This window comes from Recurvomyces mirabilis (assembly GCF_035927965.1).
Source record: "Recurvomyces mirabilis strain CCFEE 5264 chromosome Unknown scaffold_2, whole genome shotgun sequence".
Classification (NCBI taxonomy): domain Eukaryota; kingdom Fungi; phylum Ascomycota; class Dothideomycetes; order Mycosphaerellales; family Teratosphaeriaceae; genus Recurvomyces; species Recurvomyces mirabilis.
In genome coordinates this window covers 923,731-943,327 of record NW_027041936.1, presented here as the reverse complement: position 1 = coordinate 943,327, position 19,597 = coordinate 923,731, and the positions used below count along the sequence as shown (strand labels likewise).

Sequence of the window (19,597 nt, the reverse complement as noted above, 5' to 3'; positions counted from 1 at the left end):
CCACATGACACGATAAGCGATACCAGATATTCCAACATTGTCAGTTCTCGCATTTGACTCAGTCGGACATAATGCGTCTAAATAGAAATCATGAGAAGTAATATCTGTACACCTCCAACGCCAGCGCTACATCACTCTATCATAGATACACAGACTCTCACCGCCTCTTCTGTCCATATCCCTTCCCTGGCTGCCTAGGCTGACTCCCATATCCCCTCCTCCCCTCATGTCCCGTCTTCATAGAAGCTCCCAGATTGATATCCACCCTCGGCGGCGTCGGGAAACCAAAACTCTTCGCCACTTTCTTCAGATCAAGCTGGTTGACATTGAAGACCGATCGTAAAGAGTGCGAGGCGTAGGCTTGGAGGTAAGATCTATATCCATCCTTGGCGGACTGTGAGAAGAGACAAAGTCAGCATGAGGATAGTGAGTAGCGAGGAGAGGAGATGGAGATGAGGATCATGGCTTACTTTGTTGAGATAGTAGTTCTTCCCAATCAACGCCTCAAGCTGGGACTGAATATCCACAATCTTTCTCGGCGGCAATTCGAATTCGACCAGGGGGACCCTCGCCTCCTTCAAATGCCCCAAAAACCCAACCTCATTCGGCTGCAAAAACATCAAACTCTTACCCTTGCCCGTTGCACCTCGAGCCGTTCTTCCTACTCTGTGAATATAATCCCTCGGATCGTCCGGAGGGTCAAACTGCACGATCCAGTCTACCGCAGGGATATCCAGTCCTCGCGCGGCGACATCCGTGCAGATGAGGGTACCCTGTGTAGCGTTGCAGAATTCGAAGAAAGTATTCGTGCGTTTCTGCTGTTTCTGCTTGCCGTGGAGGTCGAGGACGGGGAGGTCGATGTAGTTGAGTAGCTCGGAGTAGTATTTCACGCAGTTACAGCTGGAGAAGAACACGATGATCTTCTTCTTCGGGTGTTTTTTGAGGAAGGTGAAGAGCAGTCGGAAGCGCATGTCGGCTTCGCAGATCACGTACCCTTGTTCTAGACCCGCGACGGTGGAGTGTTCTTGGTGGTGGTCGACGTTAATGTAGAGAGGGCCGGGGCGGAGGGAGATGCGGGCTAAGTCTTCTACTTTGGTGGTTTGGGTGGCGGAGAAGAGCATAGTTTGTCTGTCGTCTTTGGGAAGGATTTTGACAATCTGTCGCATTTCGTCTTCGAAGCCGACTTCCAGGATGCGATCGGCTTCGTCGATTACCAGGGCGCGGAGGTTCTTAAAGGTGAAGCCTTGGGTGTTTTGGAGGTGGTCGAGTAGTCGGCCGGGGGTGGCGATCAGGAGGTTCACACCTTTGCTGAGCTTTTCTGCTTCGGCTCTTCGTGCTGCGCCGCCGATGACGATGCCGAAGGTTTGGGAGTGGTGTTCCATTAGTTCTCGTGCTACGCCGAAGATTTGGAGGGCTAGTTCTCGTGTGGGTGAGACGATGATTACGCCGGTGCCGTTTCGTGGCTTGAACTTGAGGGAGTGCAGCATTTCTACTGCAGGTATAAGGAAGGCCAGAGTCTTGCCTGAGCCGGTCTTCGCTGCTCCCAGCACATCCTTTCCGGCGAGTAATGGCGGTATGCCTCTTCGCTGGATTTCTGTCATGCTTTCGAAAGACATGCCGTTGATCGCTTTCATGGTCTTTTCAGACATGTTCAGCTCCGAGAACTTTTGTGGTTCTGAGCCTGTGTCTGGCAGTCGTACACCGAGCGCAGAAGGTAGATCAGATGCTTCACCAAGATCTGCAGCAGGTTTTGCGACGTCGTCGTTCTCCTCGTCGTCTTCGGCGTCGTGGCCGTTTGTCTGGTCTGCAGTTTCCTCCACCTCTTCGCCATTGACCTCGTCATCGCCGCTAAAGTCTGCAAAGTCTTCTTCTTCTTCTACGCCAGCGACACCATCCTTCGCTGCAATCTCCTTTAACTGTCCGTTGACTTGCTCCTCCGCCCCGCCCTCTGTCTGCTGTGTCTCCCGCGCTTCCTTCTCCGCCCTCAGCCTAGCCTTCTTCTCTTTCCGCGCCTTCTTCGCCGCCCTCTCGTCATCCACAGCCATATCTCCGTTCGGTCTCGCCTCTGCCTTGCTGACGCCGTTCGCAACAGGCTTGACCTCGCCGCCCTTCGTTGCAACGTCATCTGCCTGCTCAGCCACCTTCCTCTTCTTATGCTCCTTCTTCACCTTCTTCCTCGCCGCCTCGTCGTCCATCGGGTCTGTCCGCTCCTCTCCCTCCTCCATACCAGGCGAAGGTAGCGCTCCAGACATCATCGCCGGGTTTCCAGGTTTATTGCCGCCATGCTTCCGCTTCCGCTTATGCGAGTCTCTGATATAGTCGTTGGACATCTTGGCGATATACGATACGGCCCAAGAGCACTATACGTGAGATGTTTGTACAGATGCCTCGATCGCGGGCTCGAACTTTTGAGCTGCAACTTTACCTCCAGAAAAATGTTTAGCTCCGATGCCAAGATTTTGTCCCCGGCTGCCGCCGTAACTCTAATCGCCCACATAAATGGGTTGCACGTGACGCGGGCAGTTGACAGTCACCAGTGTTATAACACATTGCAACCTAGGTTCGCACTCGATAACATGAGCCCGTCTATGCAGATAGCGTGACGACATGTAGACATACACTCTTCCAAAACGTGACCTGGGCCGATAGCGTCCAACACCCACGCACTCGCCACGTAAGCTCACCAGGCACCAAGATGAGGAACATGTACAGAAGTCAAAGGTCCGGATCGGATCTCAACTCATACGCTCAGAAGGTAAGAACATAGAACTCAATTCTGCCTCGGAACTCCTACCATGGCCTTCATCAAGATAAAAGTCTACTTCGACACAATCTGCCCGTGGTGCTACATCGGCTCCCGCTCCCTCGCCCAAGCCATTGCGATCTACCAGAAAACTTACCCTGGTGCTCGCGACGATAGTTTGGAGTATGAGTTCCTCCCCTTTTATCTCAACACAGACACTGGTCAACATGGTCTCACGATGAGAGAAGCTGCTGCCCGTAAGAATGGCGCCGAGAGGGTCGAGGGTGTTTTGAAGCGCTTACATCGGACGGGGAGGCAGGTGGGTATCGAGTTTGATTTCGAAGGTAAGACGGGAGCGACGAAGATGAGTCATGCTTTGACTCATGGGATTGGGAGGGAGAAGGGGTGGGAGGTGCAGAAGGCGGTGATTGAAGAGGTTTATCGGTGGCATTTCGAACACGGTGGCGATATTTGTGATCGAGCGGGGTTGATCGGTGTGGCGAGGAATGTTGGTATTAGTGAGGGTGAGGGGGAGAAGTGGATAGATGATGAGGATGTTGGTCGGCGGGTGGACCAATTGGCTGCGCAGGTTCGGGACGAGGGTATTGATTCTGTGCCTACTATGTTCATTGGCGAGGTGAGAGTCGATGGAGCGGAGGATGTGGAGGGAATGTTTCAGGCGCTGGTGGCAGCTCGGGAAGCAGCAGCGATTACGACTTAGAAGCATCGACGTCAAGATATGGATCATGAAGACGTGACGGCAGAAGATGGGTAGAAGTATAGGCCAGCCAATGGCCATGATCCTGGGACTCATATCAACATTACGCTAAAGTCCACCCAGAAAAGAGACGAGACTTACCTGATCTCACCCTCTTACCCGATCCCACCTACCTTTAGGCCATAACATCCATCTCCCCTAACCCCTCCACTCTCGCCCTCGAAATCCACCGATACCCCGGTCCTGGGAACTCGGGCGTACTATTGCAACAACTACACTCCGTAAATATGACAAATAACCCCCAATCCTTATAATCCTCCAACCCCCTCACATCCACCATCTCCTCCCCCAGGCCGGGTGCAGGAACTTCCACAGCATTCCACCGCTTATCCAACACCAAACCCTCCCTGCAGCACCCATTACATACCGGCTTAAGTCCCCTTGATATACTACACATGGTATCCGGATCCCGCCAGAAAGATCACCCGGGATTCTTCGCCATGCCGAAGTGAGCGGCTTGCAGACGTTCCGGAGTCAAGATCTGGTTCTCGAGGAGAACGTGGTAGATATCTCTGATGTAATTGTTCGCCTTGTGTTTGGGGTACAGGTACTTGGGCTCCTCGCAGTGGGCGCGGATCTGCTTATGCGTGGTGCTGAGTTGTTCTTCTAGAACGCGCTGTTCGGCTAGGGCGAGGGTCTTGAGGTAATGGGCCCCTGACGGTGTGAGCTTGGTGCCGGCTGGAAAGCTTGCCCAGTTCAGATCCCAGGCGTAGTCATTCTTTGGTGGAGCTACGAAGGTAGTGGGAGCGGGGAGCTCAATTTGCATTGAGGTCGTTGGGAAGAAGGCGGTTGCTGGTGCGACGGGGACTGGCTGTGCGTTAGCGGTCACGGGGTAGGTCATATAACTCACCTCGAATGCTCGCTCTGATCTGACGGCACTGAGGGCGAGCTGCGCGCGGAAACCGTCGGACTTGGATGTGCTCTTGCAGTCCACGGTAGCATGGCCAGACTTGTGGCATCGGTCGCAGAACTTGGCGGACGGGTTCTCGCAATCATCGCCCATATGGCCGCGGAGATGGCACTTCCAGCAGACGCAGTTGGAGAAGGTGAGTCTGGCTGCGGCGGCCACGTTATTACACTGGTTGCGGTAGTGGGAGCGCGAATTGCAGATGAGACAGTATTTTGCGTTGGCGTTGGAGACGGTGTTGGAGACGGCGTAAGCGAAGCCGTCCATCTTGACGTCGCCATCGCGGTCTTCGTTGTTCTTGGTCTTGGTCTTGGTCTTGTTGTTCTTTTGGATCTTACACTCCGCGGTGCTGTGGTTAGTCAGATGAGGGTGGTTCTCGCAATGCTTCTCGCCATTGTTGTTGAGTCGAGCGGCATTGTTGCTAGTTGTGGACTGGCAGTCCTTGGCAAGATGACCTACCCTGTTGCAGTTGCGACATGTTAGGTCCTCGTTCGATCGAGGAGCAGCGTTCTTGTTGACGCGGTTCTGGTTGTTGGAACCATTACCGGAGTTGTTTGCTCGTCCTGGCATGTTCGCTTGCCATGAGGCCGCTAGATGCAAATTGTATATGACGAAATAGGACAGACACTAGGAAAGGGTTCTGGCCAGCAGATACCGGGCTGGGGTATGGGAGGGCGTGGGTGGATGGTGGAGAGGTTCTGGGGTCGGGGTTGTCGTTCGTTGGCGTATTGATCAGAAGAAGAAAGCCGAGCGAGCGGTATGCAAAGACAGTGTATAAGAAGGGGCGCGCGTGAGCTTGCTATTCCTTATCTTTGTCCATTATGCATTGTGTGAGATATAATAGTCAAAGAAAGCATCTCGTCAGCGACAGAAATCCAATGTAAAGCTGCCGTCATGCTTTGTCTCAGATGAAAGAAGCATTCTTCGGGCGTACGGTAGGCATCGAACATGTGATCTGTAAGCATGAGATAGCAGAAAGTGTGTAGTACAGTATGTGCTTGAGCACGAAGTGTAGTCGCTAGTGATCGAAACTTTGTCCTCCAGCGCCGTATCCCAAATAGCACAACGCTCAGACGTAGTACCAGTATTCGGCAGCATAGGGCACCTCGATCGAGCCACTACCACTGCAAGTCTTTGGTGCAACGCCGCCCACTGTCTCGATCCGGTAGACTGAATTGATAATGTTGTTTTGTGGCGAGCCATTGCTGGTCAAATAGAGCCAGTCGACATCGTTGGCTGACGGGGCAGGTACATCACCGACCTTCTTCGCATAGAGGAAAGGATGGTCCCAGCCAAGGTACAGATCAAATGTGGGAGTGCCAGTGCTCGTGAAGTAATGCTGACCCAGGATAGGCAGAGGAGGGAAGTGTTGGAGGTTTGCTAGGTCTTCGCAAACATCGTCGATGGCGACGGTCGTGCTCGGGTGCTGAGAGCATGGCTGCGATGTGTACAGGTTAAGGTACGTCCGTGAAAGCGAGTCAACCTGGTCAGGATGATTTGCTAGGTACGATGTTGCATCATAGATTCTTGCAAGAGCTCCTGTCGCAGTGTATTTCCCGGTTTCGGCGTTGCAGGTGTAGTTCTGCGTACCAATTTGGACGGCAATGTATTTCAGGCCGGTGGTTGGAGATGGTAGAGGAGCCGAGCCCGTGTTGGTGACCTCCTTGAGTGGTAACGAGGGTGCAACGCTGTTTGATCGTCGTGGTAGGCAGTTGCCAATGGCTAGCAGCGAAGACGTGGCCAGAAGAGAGGAGATGATGGCGACCATGACTGAGGTGTGGGATGAGGTATGCAAAGGAGTCGTGTGTTTGCAGAGGAATGTGCTTGAGATAGATCGAGTCAAATGAGATGGAGTCTGATGATTGTCGAGGTCTCATGTATCGTTGTTGATAGTGGCATTATACACAACAGGACCAGCACTGTATCTATATACTCACCCATGCCCACCGCACTCTATCCCACATGGCCTTCATCCGTGCCGCATAGTAACTAACAAGACCGGCGAGGTGGAGTCGTGCACATCACAAAAGTGAGCACCAGATCCTCCGGCCCAGGATTCCCTTAGTGCCAGAGCCATGCGGCACCATTGCTGTGTGGCTTATGCAGGTCTTCCTGGCCAAAGACAGGGTCATGGCTTCGAGATGCAGAATTTGGACATGTTGGTCTTCTCTGACATTACTGTGCCGTAAGTGCCAGAACTGGCCTGACGGACCCCCACCGAGCTTAACAACACCAGATGATAGCGCGGTCAGCGTGTGAGATTTTGATATGGCTGTGTTGCATGACGCACGGCGCGAAATCGAGAGGCTCTCGGTTGCTTGTTGTGCGGGTAGGATGATTAAGGTGTAGTAGCCTGCAATCTGCGTCTGCACAAGCGCACAGATGGTGCAGACGAAGCATACTGTCTGACTCTCATGCCCGCGAGGCGCATGCGCCGGGTATATCGTTCATGTTGGTTCGGCCGGCGGGCTGGCGGCAAAGCAGTGGTGTGGACAAGCTGGCAGCATCTCATTTGTTTGCACAGCCAGGCGTGGCAGACGTTGGCATGATCAGAGGGCACGAGACAGCCGAAATGATGTCAGGCGAGAGGCAAATGTCATTTAGATTGAGTGCATAGCTTCCAGAGCAGGCGAAGGATCGCCTGCATCCCGCCGAGCCGTTTACAAAGCGGAACGTGGGGCGATTTCGTGCTAGCCTGAAGGACGAATTTAACAGCTGAAAATAGATTTGCTGGCTTAGTCTAGACATTGCATGCAAAGATCCTCGGCAGATCATGACCAGGGCCGACCGAGGAATGCTGCAAATAGTACATATGAGGAGTCGATTATGGGTCTAAGAGACTAGCAGGAGGAGTAAATCGACGAAAGCGGTATTTTTGCCTTTGGCCCAAGAGAAATTAAGTGGCCTAGGCTCAATACTGGGAGAGTCCGTAGCGATGCCATACTACTTGGCCACCACGATCACGAGGTTGGCTCCTCGGCCACATAGTGGAGATAAGCACCCAACAGCTTGATCCCCTCAATGTAGTTCTTGCGGTCTAGCTTCTCGTTGATCGAGTGTGCCGCATCCGTACTGCTGCCCATGGGCAAGAGCAGCACATTCTTTCCCGTCGCTTGCTCGAATGTTAACGTAACAGGGATCGAGCCACCCTCACGTGTCAAGTCGGGCTTGATCTTCCACACCTTCTCCACTGCTTTCGCCGCAGCAGTGAAGTTCCAGTGGTTGGGCGACGCCACCCACCATTTACCGCTGTGCTGTAGGAAGACATTGAGCTTGTTCTTTGAACTGAGCTTCGCAAACTGGTCCTTGACGTAGGAGAAGACGAGGCTGTCAACTTCATGCGGTTCCATGTCTGGCACTGTGCGAATGCTGAACTTGCCAGTCACTTTGGCCGGAATGACAGTCTTTGCGCCGGGCTGTGAGAAAGCACCTTCGATGCCGTGAAGTGAGAGGGAGGGGTAGCGCCAGCGGCCCATCAGAGTCTCCTCCTTCTTGTCGAAGATCCCTGTCTTCGAGCCGAGGGACTCGTACAGGTTGTCCATGGTGAAGGCAATGTTGGAGTAGAGACTTTGCTCTTCCTTCGTGAGTGGTGCCACGAGTTCGTACAAGCCTGGGATCTGGATCTTGCCGTTTGTGTCTACCAACGAACCCATGACACGGGTGAGGTCCGTCATTGGCTCCTGTGCTGTGCCACCAAACACTCCAGAGTGAAGATCCTGACCTGGTCCTGAGATCTCGATGCTATAGTAGCTGCATCCTCGGAGCCCATACGTCAGACAAGGCTTCTCGGTGCCAAGCCAGTAGTTGTCACTTATGCAAACCGCGTCCGCATCCTCGAAAAATTTGCCAGGCTTGCACTCGGCCACAATGAAGTCGTCCAGGCCTTCCGATCCGTACTCCTCCATACCCTCGAAGCACATGAGCAAGTTCACAGGAAAGTCCACGCCAGCCTTCTGGTGGCTTTCAATCACATTGACCCAGCCCAGAACTGGACCTTTATCGTCTGTGCTGCCTCGTCCATACATCCTTCCCTTGTCATCTACGCTGAGCTCGAAAGGCTCAGTATTCCAACCATCGCTCTTCTCCGCTGGCTGCACATCATAGTGGCCGTACACCAAGATAGTCCTCTTCCCTTCTTGCTTCTTTGCCGGGTATCGTCCAATCACAGCAGGTGGAAGCTCGAGATGCTCCTTCCCTGGCTGCTTACCCAGCGGTCGAGCCTCCATCTTGGCACCCAAGGTTTCGAGTTGTGCCTTCAGGAACATGCCCATCTTGACCACATCCTGCCGTCGAGCTTCGTCTGCACTGATTGAAGGGATTGCTACTGCTTGGCGAAGGCGCTCGATGAAAGCGTCTGCATTCGAGTCTACCGTCTGGAAGAAAGAGTCGAGGTTAGGAGCCATGCTGGGCGATGCTTTTTGGCGATATATGTATGGCCAGCTAGTTGTGGAGGATTGTCGGTAGCAGCCTCTGAAGTGGCTTGTATTTATTTCTCGAGAGGTCGTGGCGATGCGTGTATAGCTGCTTGTACAGATATTCAGGCTACACGGAGCTATAATACGGTTTAGGTACGGTGAAAGGGTGCTGCTATACATGTAAGTCGTTTGATTTCGAGGTAGGATGTTCCTTTGATATCGCTCCTTCCCAAAGCAGGAACGCTCGCTTGACGCTCGCTTGGTGGGGCAACCTTCGGCCACGCAGTCACGTGATATCCGCTCTCTGTGCACCCAAGACAAGGACACACGAGAAGAAGAGACGACAACGCATCGATCTTTCAATAGATAGACAGCTCTTACTCCATACGTTGCACGTGTCGTGTGACTAATATCTCATGGTACTGCTAGTGCTTTAGATATTCGCACGACCGAGGTCGAAAAGATCCTTGTCGAGCGCCACCAGCGTAACGGTCGGAAGAGGCTTGGTCCGCAGAGCCGCTGTTGAAGACTTTCTCACTCGAGTGTGATCGAACGAATGGATACCACAAGAACGGTCGCTACTTGCATCTCCCTCGAGTACAACCGGCCAACGCAGCGAAATTCCTGCCAGCATCACCAAGTCTACTGCTTTGGTTGAAATGAAGCCATCGAAGGAGAAAACGCACGCTCGTGTACTATTAATCATCTACGGCCGAGAAAACCGTGGACTGGTCAAGTGGAGCCTGTGCAACCGCTTCTATTTCCCGGCATATTGGCGACGACTTTCTCTTTAAAGCAAAACTGATGGGTCCCAACCGTCGATCTGCTCGTCAAAGACCATCTTACTAGTGGTACCTGTGAGCCGTCCCGGTCCAAAGCTCGTATGCCTGATCATCTGGAGATGCTCCTTGCCTCGGCTCCTCTGTCATCATTTCGCAGTGTGCCCAAATTACTAATGCATGAGGAAATATCTCATCGCTACGTGCGCATCGGCAGCCCGAGTGCTGAATAGCGGCCGCTATCAACACTGCATTTTTATAATCACGGCGATATCTCGGCCTTTATCAACGGCCTGTATAGATAGACGACTCTCCGTCGAGCGTTGCTGGTAGGTCAGCCTTGTAGCGTCGATTGCTCTGTGTTGCTTTCGTTTGTCTTTATCATGTCGTCGGGACATTCGGATACGACTGCACATCGATACGATGCCACACCTTCAGGCATGACGACAGCTGCCAACTCGATCAAGGACTTCGGCTCGAAACATTCGCTGGACGAGTTGGCGGAAGCTGAGAAAGGCATTGAAGAGGCCTTCGAACCTCCCCATGATGAGGAGACTGGACCTCAACATGCCGCTCAAGATGCAAAGGACCCGAACCTGGTAGACTGGGATGGACCGAATGACCCAGAGAACCCACAGAACATGACCAAGACTCGGAAGTGGTGGATTAGTATGGTGTCCGCGTGCATGACGTTTGTGGTCTCGTTCGGCAGTTCTGTCTTTTCCACGGCCACCATCGTCACAGCAGAGGAGTTTGGCGCAAGCAACGAGCTCATGATTCTGGGTGTATCACTATATGTTGTCGGATTCGCCTGTGGTATGCTGCTTGGCGCCTGACAATAATCGGCAATCTTACTTACACAATATCTAGGTCCTCTAGTATTTGGGCCGTTATCAGAAATCTACGGACGACGGATACCATTGATGGCTGGGATGGTTGGCTTTCTGGTCTTCCAGGTCCCGGTCGCTGTTGCCACGAACATCGAAACCATCTTCATTTGCCGATTCTTCGCTGGTGCCTTTGGGTCTGCACCTCTCGCCATTGTGGCTGGAATGTACGTGGACTTCTGGGATCCCATCATGCGTGCCATTGCAACGATGGGCTTTGCCGCCGCCGTTTTTGCAGGTCCCGCGGTCGGACCTATCGTTGGTGAGTTCACTGTCAAGAATCCACATCTCGGATGGCGATGGACAGCTTGGTTTACACTGATCATGGGCGGCTTCTTCGTCTGCTTGGCGGTGCCCACGATCCCGGAGACGCTGGGGCCTATCATTCTCCAGAAGAAGGCTGCTCGTCTACGACACGAGACGAAGAACTGGGCGCTACACTCCAAATTGGACGAGCAGCCTGTTAGTCCTGGTGCTCTGCTGCGTAAATACGGGCTGAAGCCAATCTTGATGATCACACAAGATCTCATTCTGATCGTCTTGACGTTGTACATCTCCTTAGTAAGTGATCCGGCTTAACATCTGCGCATTCCATAGACAGTTGCTGACGCGACTCAGGTTTATGGTAAGCACTTGCAAGCCATGCTTGCAGCCCTTCGGAAACTTGGATCAAATCTTTGCTGACACAACCAGGGATCCTCTACTTGATTTTCTTCGGTAAGTGACAAGCTTCAGCATCATCTCTGTGTTACTATATGCTAACGACGACACCACAGCATTCCCCATCAGCTATGAGTTCGACAGAGGCCTCGAATTTGGCGTATCGGCACTGCCATTTCTCGGTATATTCGTTGGAGTGCTGATAGCCTGCGGATTCATGGCATGGGAGACTGTCGCTGTGTTCACTCCAAAGATGCATAAAGCAAAGACGCTTGTACCCGAGGAGCGTCTCCTGCCCATGATGGCTGGTTCAATCATACTGGTCATCGGTCTGTTCTGGTAAGACTTAACCAGAACAATCGAGATATGTATGCAATGGCGGCTAATGTGTAGCAGGTTTGCATGGACAAGCTTCCCAAGCATCAACCCATGGCCTCAGATCATCTCAGGAGTGTTCATCGGATGTGGCATCATCATGATCTTTATGCCAAGCGTGGTCTACTTGGTGGATGTCTATCTCTACGATGCCAATTCAGCACTGGCAGCAAACTCCTTCATACGATCACTTGTAGGAGCCGCCTTCCCGCTTTTCGCGACATCGATGTACACACGCCTTGGAGTACAATGGGCCTCGACTCTGCTCGCATTCTTGTGCTTGGCACTTGTGCCGGCGCCTTTCTTATTCTATCGCTATGGCAAGCAGATCAGAGCGAGAAGCAAGTTTGCTTACGATCTTGGCTAAAGCATATTGACTTTCAGACAGTCCCGCAGATCTTGGTCTGGAGCCGGTACAAGCATGGGCAATCAAGACGAAGAGGGTCAATATGGGTTATACCCACATGAATTTAGCAAGGCGTTGGATGGCTATAGATAATGGATTAGAAGTCATGAGCAATTCGCGACACATTAGTAGCCAGCACTTTGGACATGAGCTGGTGATACTTGAGGTAAAACCTAACGACACTGGTGCAGACGCTAGTACTGTCGATGGCGGTCGTCCAAGCGGATCCCTCCTGTCTCTCGACTTGGGATTGTCTACCGTCTGGATCGGTCGAACGTTTGTGTGACGATTGGAAAATGAAGAGAGCCTACTCGCGGCGGGATCGAGCAGGAGCATCCTACTGCAGCGCTCGTCTACCGTGTAGCGACATTGACTGCGGCGGCTCGCGTCTCGGAGCTGATGTTCGTGTCGGCGTTCTCCAGCTCCCAGCAACCAGAAGCTAGCCTTGACGAACGCCACATTACCTTTATCACGACCAACACTCCAGGAGGAGATGTCCGGGCACTGCATGTTCCCGTGTCTCATATGCATCGAGATACTCATGAAGACACTGGCTCGGTATGGCGTAGGGTTTGTGATGTCAACGGTAGTGGCGAGTGACGAGGCGCCACATCGCCAGGCTCATGATGAGATTTCCACAGCGTTCGTACCACAATACTGGACCATGCGACCTCCCGAGTCAACTCATCAGAAGAAGACGGTCCTGTCTCAGGTTTCTCGTGCTCTTATGCGCCCATGTCCGCCTTCATGAGCCAATCGGTCTAGCCCGGCGGCAGGGGTTGTCCCGTCCGGTCCCGTTCGATGACTTCCCACATACAGCCTTGAAAGACGCATCTCATCCTCCATCAACAAATCGTAAACGTGGTCTACCAGGCTACGTTGTTGAGGTGACGTCCAGTGTCAGCACCCATTTGTCCGAGCTACGGCATCTGCAGGTTCGTCCGGTAGGCCACATTGCATGCTATGGACCCACTACGCGAACGCCCGAAGATGAGCAAAGTTGCAACCATTCCTGGTCTCTCATGCTTCCACCACCAGGATATGCCGCTGCAATGCATGCCATGTTATGTCTTCAATGCCCTGATCCAGGTCTGTCTGATGAGCCTTGTGGCGGCGGTTTCAGCAATACGGCAGAATTGGCGAACTGCTTGCACGTTTGTCTTTTGAATCAGCAGAACGTCGAAAGTGATATCACATCCATACTTAGTCCAAGTACAATCGTCGATGGTCATCGCGCCTATATAGGTACAGCACTTACACCTCTCTGGCAGGTGTGCACAGCTCTCTCTTCACATATCATCACACTACGAGCAACCATGACGATGTCGCTCCTCTCTTTGCTCCACCACATCACTGTGCTGTTTGCATTCATCACTCACGTTCGGAGTGTCGCGCCCACCGGTCAGCAAACTCCTCTGTGCCGAGATCGACTGCAGCTAACAATGGCAGACGAGTACCGGGATGGCGATGCCGCACAGAGTTCGTACTTCGACAACCACAACATTGATCCAGCTGTCGTGTGTCTCACCGTCCTGGAATATCTACCTGTCTACGCTGACATATGACCCAAAGGTCGACAGCGCACAGTTCGGTCTGCTGTGGAAGCAGTCTTTCAACAACAAAGAACAGTGTATGTGGGCGGGACTTGTTCCCCAGCATTTCGCCATCTGACACGATATTACAGTCTACGCAAAACCATTGACGTTCACGCCGAATGGTGGGAAGCAACTTGTATTCTTGGCTTCGTCTATGAACTACATCAGAACTCTTGATGCCGTAACTGGTACCCTGATCAATTCCCGTCAAGTGCAGACACCCTTCCTGCAGTCGGACATTGGGTGCACTGATAGTATGTATTGTACTTTTATCGTGTCGAGTGCTTGGCTGACAACGATCAGTCCCGAACTACATCGGCATCATTGGCAGCCGGTCATTGATCCAGTCAGTGAGATCGCGTACGTCTACGCCAAGACATACATTCCAAACCATCGATAGTCTGGCAATACTGGCACTTTTAATGGCGTATACTACTTCTACGCTGTCCATGTCTCGGATCTGAGCGATGTCGACGGCTTCCCAATCTTGGTCGACGGCTCGATCGCCCAAAACGACAACCGCAAGTATTTCGTGGGCGGCACGATATTGCAGAGACCCTCACTATTGCAAGTCGGCTCAACAGTCTTTGCTGCTTTCGGTGGCCACTGTGACCTCTTCAACTACACCGGCACTGTGCTTGGCGTCGATATCAAGCAGAAGAAAGTAGTCACCAATTTCGCAGTCGAAGCAGGACCAAACTCGGCTTTTTCCACGGACTGGACAAACAATGGCGCCGGCGGCCAAGGCGGGATCTGGCAAGCTGGTATGAGTCTTGCCAGTGACGGCAATCGTCTTTTCTTTGCCACTGGCAACGGCAATGGTGGCGAGAACCAAGGCATTCCTGCTAGCGGATCTTCTGGCTGTAGAACACTAGGAGAAGCCGTCGTCAATCTCGCCATTGATACCACGACAGGCGTGCTTAGTTTGACCGACTACTTCCAGCCTTACGACTACGTCAACATGGATGGCGGTGACCAAGACTTTGGCTCCGGCGGAGTTTCATTGCTCGATCCTACCATCTTCAACGGCACTGGTGTGGCACGTCTGTGCATCACTACAGGCAAGAATGGAGCTCTGTACTTGATCAACGCGGATAATCTTGGCGGCTACAAGCAAGGAACAGGAGGCACAGATCTCGTTGTCCAGGAGATCGTGACCAGCGAAGCTGTCTTCGGAGGCGTTGGATCTTATCCTCTCGAGGGTGGTTACATCTACTCCACTCCTGTTGGCTATCCCACCTACGTCTACAAGCTCGGGTTCACCGCTTCCGGTAAGCCAAACTTCGTGCTCGCTGGCACCACGGCCCAGAAGTCTGCTGGTCGTGTAGGTCCTGGAGTACCAACCATCACTACTTACAAGGGCCGACCCGGGACCGCAATCATGTGGCTCACTGATCCAGACGCTGGTATCCGAGCGTGGTACGCTGTCCCCAATCCAGATCAAGCCATGACTCCGATCAAGCTGCCTCAGATTGGTGGGGTCGTGAAATTCCAGAGGCCTGCTTTTGGCGATGGACGGGTCTACACAACCGATGCTAATGGAGCACTATACTGTCTCGGATCGCCGGTCAATCTGCCTCTGAACTGCACTAGCCCTGTCGACTTTGGCAGTGTCGTTCTCGGCTCAAGCAAGACGGCAACAATCCAATGCACAGCCTTGACGACCATTTCACAGGTGAACAGCATTACGACAGGTGACTTGCATTTCGTGGTCGACCAGTCTGCCTTGCCTACTGGAGCTGTCGCTCAGGGCGCAAGCTTCGCATTCAACGTTACCTGGAATCTAGTCAACGTAACAGTATCGGCCGCTAAGAATGCAAGCTACGGCAATACGACTCCAGGTGTTAAGTCAACACCATTGACCATCCGAACTACCAACGCTGTTGCCGGATTTGCGAATTCTTTCCCTTTGAGCTTGACTGGTACAGAAGTGTCAAAGGCGGCGTTTCTCCAGGTTGTTCCACAGGTATGTGAGGGAGTGTCTATGAAGGCATGCATGTGCTGACCGCAATTGCGCAGACTGCCAACTTCGGCGGATTAATTCTTGGTGTGGCAGGCAATCCGACAACCAGCAGCCTCTCTTTCACTATCGCAAACCTAGGCCAGAGTGACTTACATATTTTAGGGTATGCATATACGTCTGATACGGACCGGGATGATGGTGATGCTGATTTCACGAACGTCACCAATACGGCTGGTGTTTGGGATCTTGGGAAAGGCTTCTCCACGACGGCCCTACCAGCACTCGATAGCGTCCTCAAGGCTGGACAGTCCGCCTTGATCCCTACCCTGTTCAACGCGACTAACGCTACGGGAGATTATCTTTCATACCTCAATGTCTGGAGTGACGGGGGCACGGCAGGAATTATCTTGGAAGGCTCGACATCTACGGCAGCCGTTGTGGTCATCACCACATCGACCTCAGAAGGTGGCTTGTCACCTTGCAGCGTTACAGACTGCACCATGAGTTTCGGGACTCAGAGCCCGGGTCAGACTGCTGCACTGAGCATTCAAGTTTGCAACGTAGGAGGCTCAGTCTTGACAGTGACCAAGTCGAAGCCTCCCCTTGGCGCCATCAAAGCTTTGAACTATGGTATCGATCTACACGAGACACAGCAGATTCCTGTCAATAGCTGCGCCAACGGCACTGTAGTGTTCTCCCCAGCACCCGGGCCTCCCAATCTGGCCGACTACACCGTCGTAAACCAGTGGACCCTCAACACGGACGACCTCAGCTTTGGCGTGCATGTTGTCAACATGACTGGTATCGTCCATGGCAGACAGATTGGCCCTCTCTACCCCAATGGCTCTGCGATATTCAATTATCTAGGATGCTACCTGGACAACGGTGCTGGACAACGGCTTCTTGGGAATGAACCATACGTCGATACAGTCAACAACACCAACCAGGAGTGTCAAACCGCATGTCAGAAGGCTGGCTATACTTTCTCGGGGACCGAGTATCGTCAGGAGTGCTACTGCGGCGACAATCTACCATCTAGTCAGTGGTATCACCCCGAATCTGACACGAAGTGCACCTTCGCATGCATTGGAGACGATACACAGGCCTGCGGCGGTGATGGAGGGTACATTTCAGTCTACTACGACTCCTCCAAGTACAGCATCACTGACCAGACATACAACACAAGCGGTACCATCGTCAGCGGCCCACAGACTGTTCTGTCTGTCCCGCCGTACAACTATCTTGGATGCTACAGCGAAGGGCAAGATCAGCGCGCACTCTCTGGATCGGCCCCTGGCGCTGCAAGTACAGGCGGGACTGTCGATTACTGCGCTTCTCAGTGCGCGCAGAGCCAATTCCAATACATGGGAGTCGAGTATTCGAATGAATGTGTAAGTTTTTAGAATGACATGAGGCGCCGAGAGCATGGGATCTGACGTTCTGATCCAGTACTGCGGCAATAACATCAATGCTGGCTCAATCTTACAAGCAGGCGACAGTGTCTCTGCCGGCTGCAACATGCTGTGTGGCGGGGACAACAGCGAGTACTATGGAGGCGCGAATCGTCTCAATATGTATATCCTCAATGGCAGTGTGCCACAGCCATCATCAAGCACTTCGACGAGTATCTTGACAACGACAGGGACAGCTTCTGCGTCACCAACACCACTTTCATGCCCTTCGAGCAACAATACCGTCTACATCTCCTCTGCAGGAAATGCCTACCTCGTCGAGTGTGGCATCGATCACCAAAGTGGCGATATCGCTTCCTCCCAAGCAACTACACTCGAACTGTGTATAGCTGCTTGTGATGCGCAGGGTAGCTGTGTGAATGTCTCTCTCTCAGGAGCAGCTTGCTATCAGAAAGGTATACTAGGTACTGCGATCAGTGCGCCAGGCATCCTCGGCGCCCGACTCATTCCACAGACAACCCTCATCAGCAGTAAACCTTCTCTGGCTAGTAGCACCACGTCCAGCTCGTCAATGAGCGTAAGCAGCTCCATCAACCCAATCAGCTTGAGTACGACTAGCTTATCTACTGTCACGAGCAGTCTGACCGTTTCTCCAACTCCCACACCGCTTGCTTGTCCAGCAAGTAACAACACCGTCTATTTGAGCCCGGCTGGCAACCGATACCTGATCGAATGCAGCATTGATCACCCGGGAGGGGATGTCAATTTCACCACCTCCAACACGCTAGAACAATGCGTGGCAGCATGCGATGCTCAGACGAATTGTATTGACCTGTCGATGCTGGGCAGCGGCTGCTATCTGAAAAGTACACTCGGTGCGGCGCTGAATGCACCAGGTGTGCTTGGAGCCAAGCTGTTGCCCAAGAGCACCTCGATGACTTCATCTACAGGCATATCTTCCACCTCTGTCTCGAGCGGATCTCCCACCTCTGCATCAAGCGGATCTCCCACCTCTGCATCGAGCGGATCTCCCACCTCTGTATCGAGCGGATCTCCCACCTCTGTATCGAGCGGATCTCCCACCTCTGCATCAAGCGGATCTCCCATCACTGGCTCGAGTACTTCCAGCAGTTCCAGCCGAGTGATCATCACAAGTACAAGCTCAAGCTCCTCGGCCTCGTTACCCATAACAAGCAGCGCCTCTCCCACAACGTCCTCGTCGACCATTCAAAGCACGGCTGCCGTAACTCAGACACCCCCAACATGCCCGGGAGGTAATAACACCATCTATTCCGCAAACAACGGCAAGCAATTCGTAGTCGAATGTAACATCGATCATTTCGGTGGCGATCTCTCGAGCCATTCTGTGAATAGTCTACAAGCTTGCCTCGAGACATGCGCCAACACAACAGGATGCATAGATGTGTCCTTGTCTGGCGTGGCATGCTATTTGAAGAAGACTCTCGGTCAGGCTAAGGGTGCCAATGGCATATTGGGTGGTAGGCTGGTTGTTAGCGCAGTCAGCAGTATCTCAGCTACGGTGTCTGCTTCGAGCACGAGCACCAGGTGATGCACCAGGGACGAGGCATGGAGAGGTTGATGATGACGAACGGAACACTTTTCGGTACTACTTGAATGATGTAAGGCGGGATCCGTGCCATTAGTTGGTCCTTGTAGAGGATATGTAGGAACATTTGTAGATGTATGGCTGCCAATTGGCGTGGCTGAAGAGGATGAACGAACGGAAGTGAGTTGAGCTCTAGTGTCGCTCTTCATCGTGTTCAAGATTGTGAGGAGGATCGGATGGAGGGTTTGAAATGTGTGTTCGGTCTCACGTCTACATGCAAATACCACATTCCTGGTCCTTCAGCACTTTCAATCTACGATCGTGGCGTGCGCCTTGTGCCGAAATATGATCAAAGGGCAGTGAGAATGAGGACTCCGTAGTCGAAGATGAGGGCGAAGTTCTCCCCGACTCAGACGCTGAGTGTGAGCTCGAATCGTCGAGCAACGCCGGTATCTTTGAACCCGGCTCCTACCACTAAACATAGAAGCGTATGAAGATGTGCGCCTTAACTTGCCGCACATAGTTATGCAGCTTAGAGGTCCAAGCCGCCATCTGGTCGAAAGATATAGGGGCCGAAAGCTGTAGGCTCAAGCTTGGCGGGAAAAGCGTGTACGCCGATATCTTTGAACCCGGCTCTTACCACTTAACATAAAAGCTTATAAAGATATGCGTCTCAACTTGCCGCACATAGTTATGCAGCTCAGAACTCCAACCCGCCATGTAGTCAAAAGATACAGGGGCCGAAAGGTGTAGGGTGAAGCTGTCAGCCAAAGCTTGGCGGGAGAGACGGTCGTGCCAGTATCTTTTGAGCTCGCCAAGATGTCGCAGGACAGTCGCGTATGAAGATGTGCGCCTTAACTTGCCGCACATAGTTACGTAGCTTAGAGGTCTGTCCTGCGGTGGGACATAAAGATCTAGGGCGCGAAAGCTGTAGGCTAAAGCTATAGGCCAAACCTGTCGACCAAAGCTTGGCGGGAGAGACGGTCGTGCCAGTATCTTTTGAGCTCGCCAAGATGTCGCAAGATAGTCGCCTATGAAGATGTGCGCCTTAACTTGCCGCACATAGTTACGTAGCTTAGAGGTCTGTCCTGCGGTGGGACATAAAGATCT

At 52.7% G+C, this 19,597-nt stretch overlaps 7 protein-coding genes across 7 annotated transcripts; 3 read left to right on the top strand and 4 right to left on the bottom strand.

The window, feature by feature from the left end:
• Nucleotides 1-157: 157 nt before the first annotated feature.
• HAS1 (ATP-dependent RNA helicase) lies at nt 158-2,330 on the bottom strand (the record flags this gene model as incomplete). Its single annotated transcript, XM_064833828.1, has 2 exons — nt 158-394; nt 471-2,330. The coding sequence occupies 2 exons, from the start codon at nt 2,328-2,330 to the stop codon at nt 158-160; spliced, it is 2,097 nt and encodes a 698-aa protein (XP_064698789.1).
• Nucleotides 2,331-2,695: 365 nt separating this feature from the next.
• On the top strand, nt 2,696-3,464 carry LTS14_001118 (uncharacterized protein; the record flags this gene model as incomplete). Its single annotated transcript, XM_064833827.1, has 2 exons — nt 2,696-2,755; nt 2,811-3,464. 2 exons carry the CDS (start codon nt 2,696-2,698, stop codon nt 3,462-3,464), a joined length of 714 nt encoding a protein of 237 aa, XP_064698788.1.
• Nucleotides 3,465-3,942: 478 nt separating this feature from the next.
• Nucleotides 3,943-4,998, bottom strand: LTS14_001117 (uncharacterized protein; the record flags this gene model as incomplete). The annotated part of the gene is made up of 1 exon (XM_064833826.1): nt 3,943-4,998. One exon carries the CDS (start codon nt 4,996-4,998, stop codon nt 3,943-3,945), a length of 1,056 nt encoding a protein of 351 aa, XP_064698787.1.
• A 499-nt stretch (nt 4,999-5,497) lies between these two features.
• Nucleotides 5,498-6,196, bottom strand: LTS14_001116 (uncharacterized protein; the record flags this gene model as incomplete). The annotated part of the gene is made up of 1 exon (XM_064833825.1): nt 5,498-6,196. One exon carries the CDS (start codon nt 6,194-6,196, stop codon nt 5,498-5,500), a length of 699 nt encoding a protein of 232 aa, XP_064698786.1.
• Nucleotides 6,197-7,388: 1,192 nt separating this feature from the next.
• Nucleotides 7,389-8,831, bottom strand: LTS14_001115 (uncharacterized protein; the record flags this gene model as incomplete). Its single annotated transcript, XM_064833824.1, has 1 exon — nt 7,389-8,831. One exon carries the CDS (start codon nt 8,829-8,831, stop codon nt 7,389-7,391), a length of 1,443 nt encoding a protein of 480 aa, XP_064698785.1.
• A 1,174-nt stretch (nt 8,832-10,005) lies between these two features.
• On the top strand, nt 10,006-11,911 carry LTS14_001114 (uncharacterized protein; the record flags this gene model as incomplete). Its single annotated transcript, XM_064833823.1, has 6 exons — nt 10,006-10,438; nt 10,493-11,070; nt 11,128-11,134; nt 11,203-11,226; nt 11,286-11,508; nt 11,566-11,911. The coding sequence occupies 6 exons, from the start codon at nt 10,006-10,008 to the stop codon at nt 11,909-11,911; spliced, it is 1,611 nt and encodes a 536-aa protein (XP_064698784.1).
• A 1,355-nt stretch (nt 11,912-13,266) lies between these two features.
• On the top strand, nt 13,267-16,911 carry LTS14_001113 (uncharacterized protein; the record flags this gene model as incomplete). The annotated part of the gene is made up of 6 exons (XM_064833822.1): nt 13,267-13,467; nt 13,523-13,580; nt 13,635-13,799; nt 13,849-13,895; nt 13,946-15,511; nt 15,565-16,911. 6 exons carry the CDS (start codon nt 13,267-13,269, stop codon nt 16,909-16,911), a joined length of 3,384 nt encoding a protein of 1,127 aa, XP_064698783.1.
• Between the last annotated feature and the right edge of the window lie 2,686 nt (nt 16,912-19,597).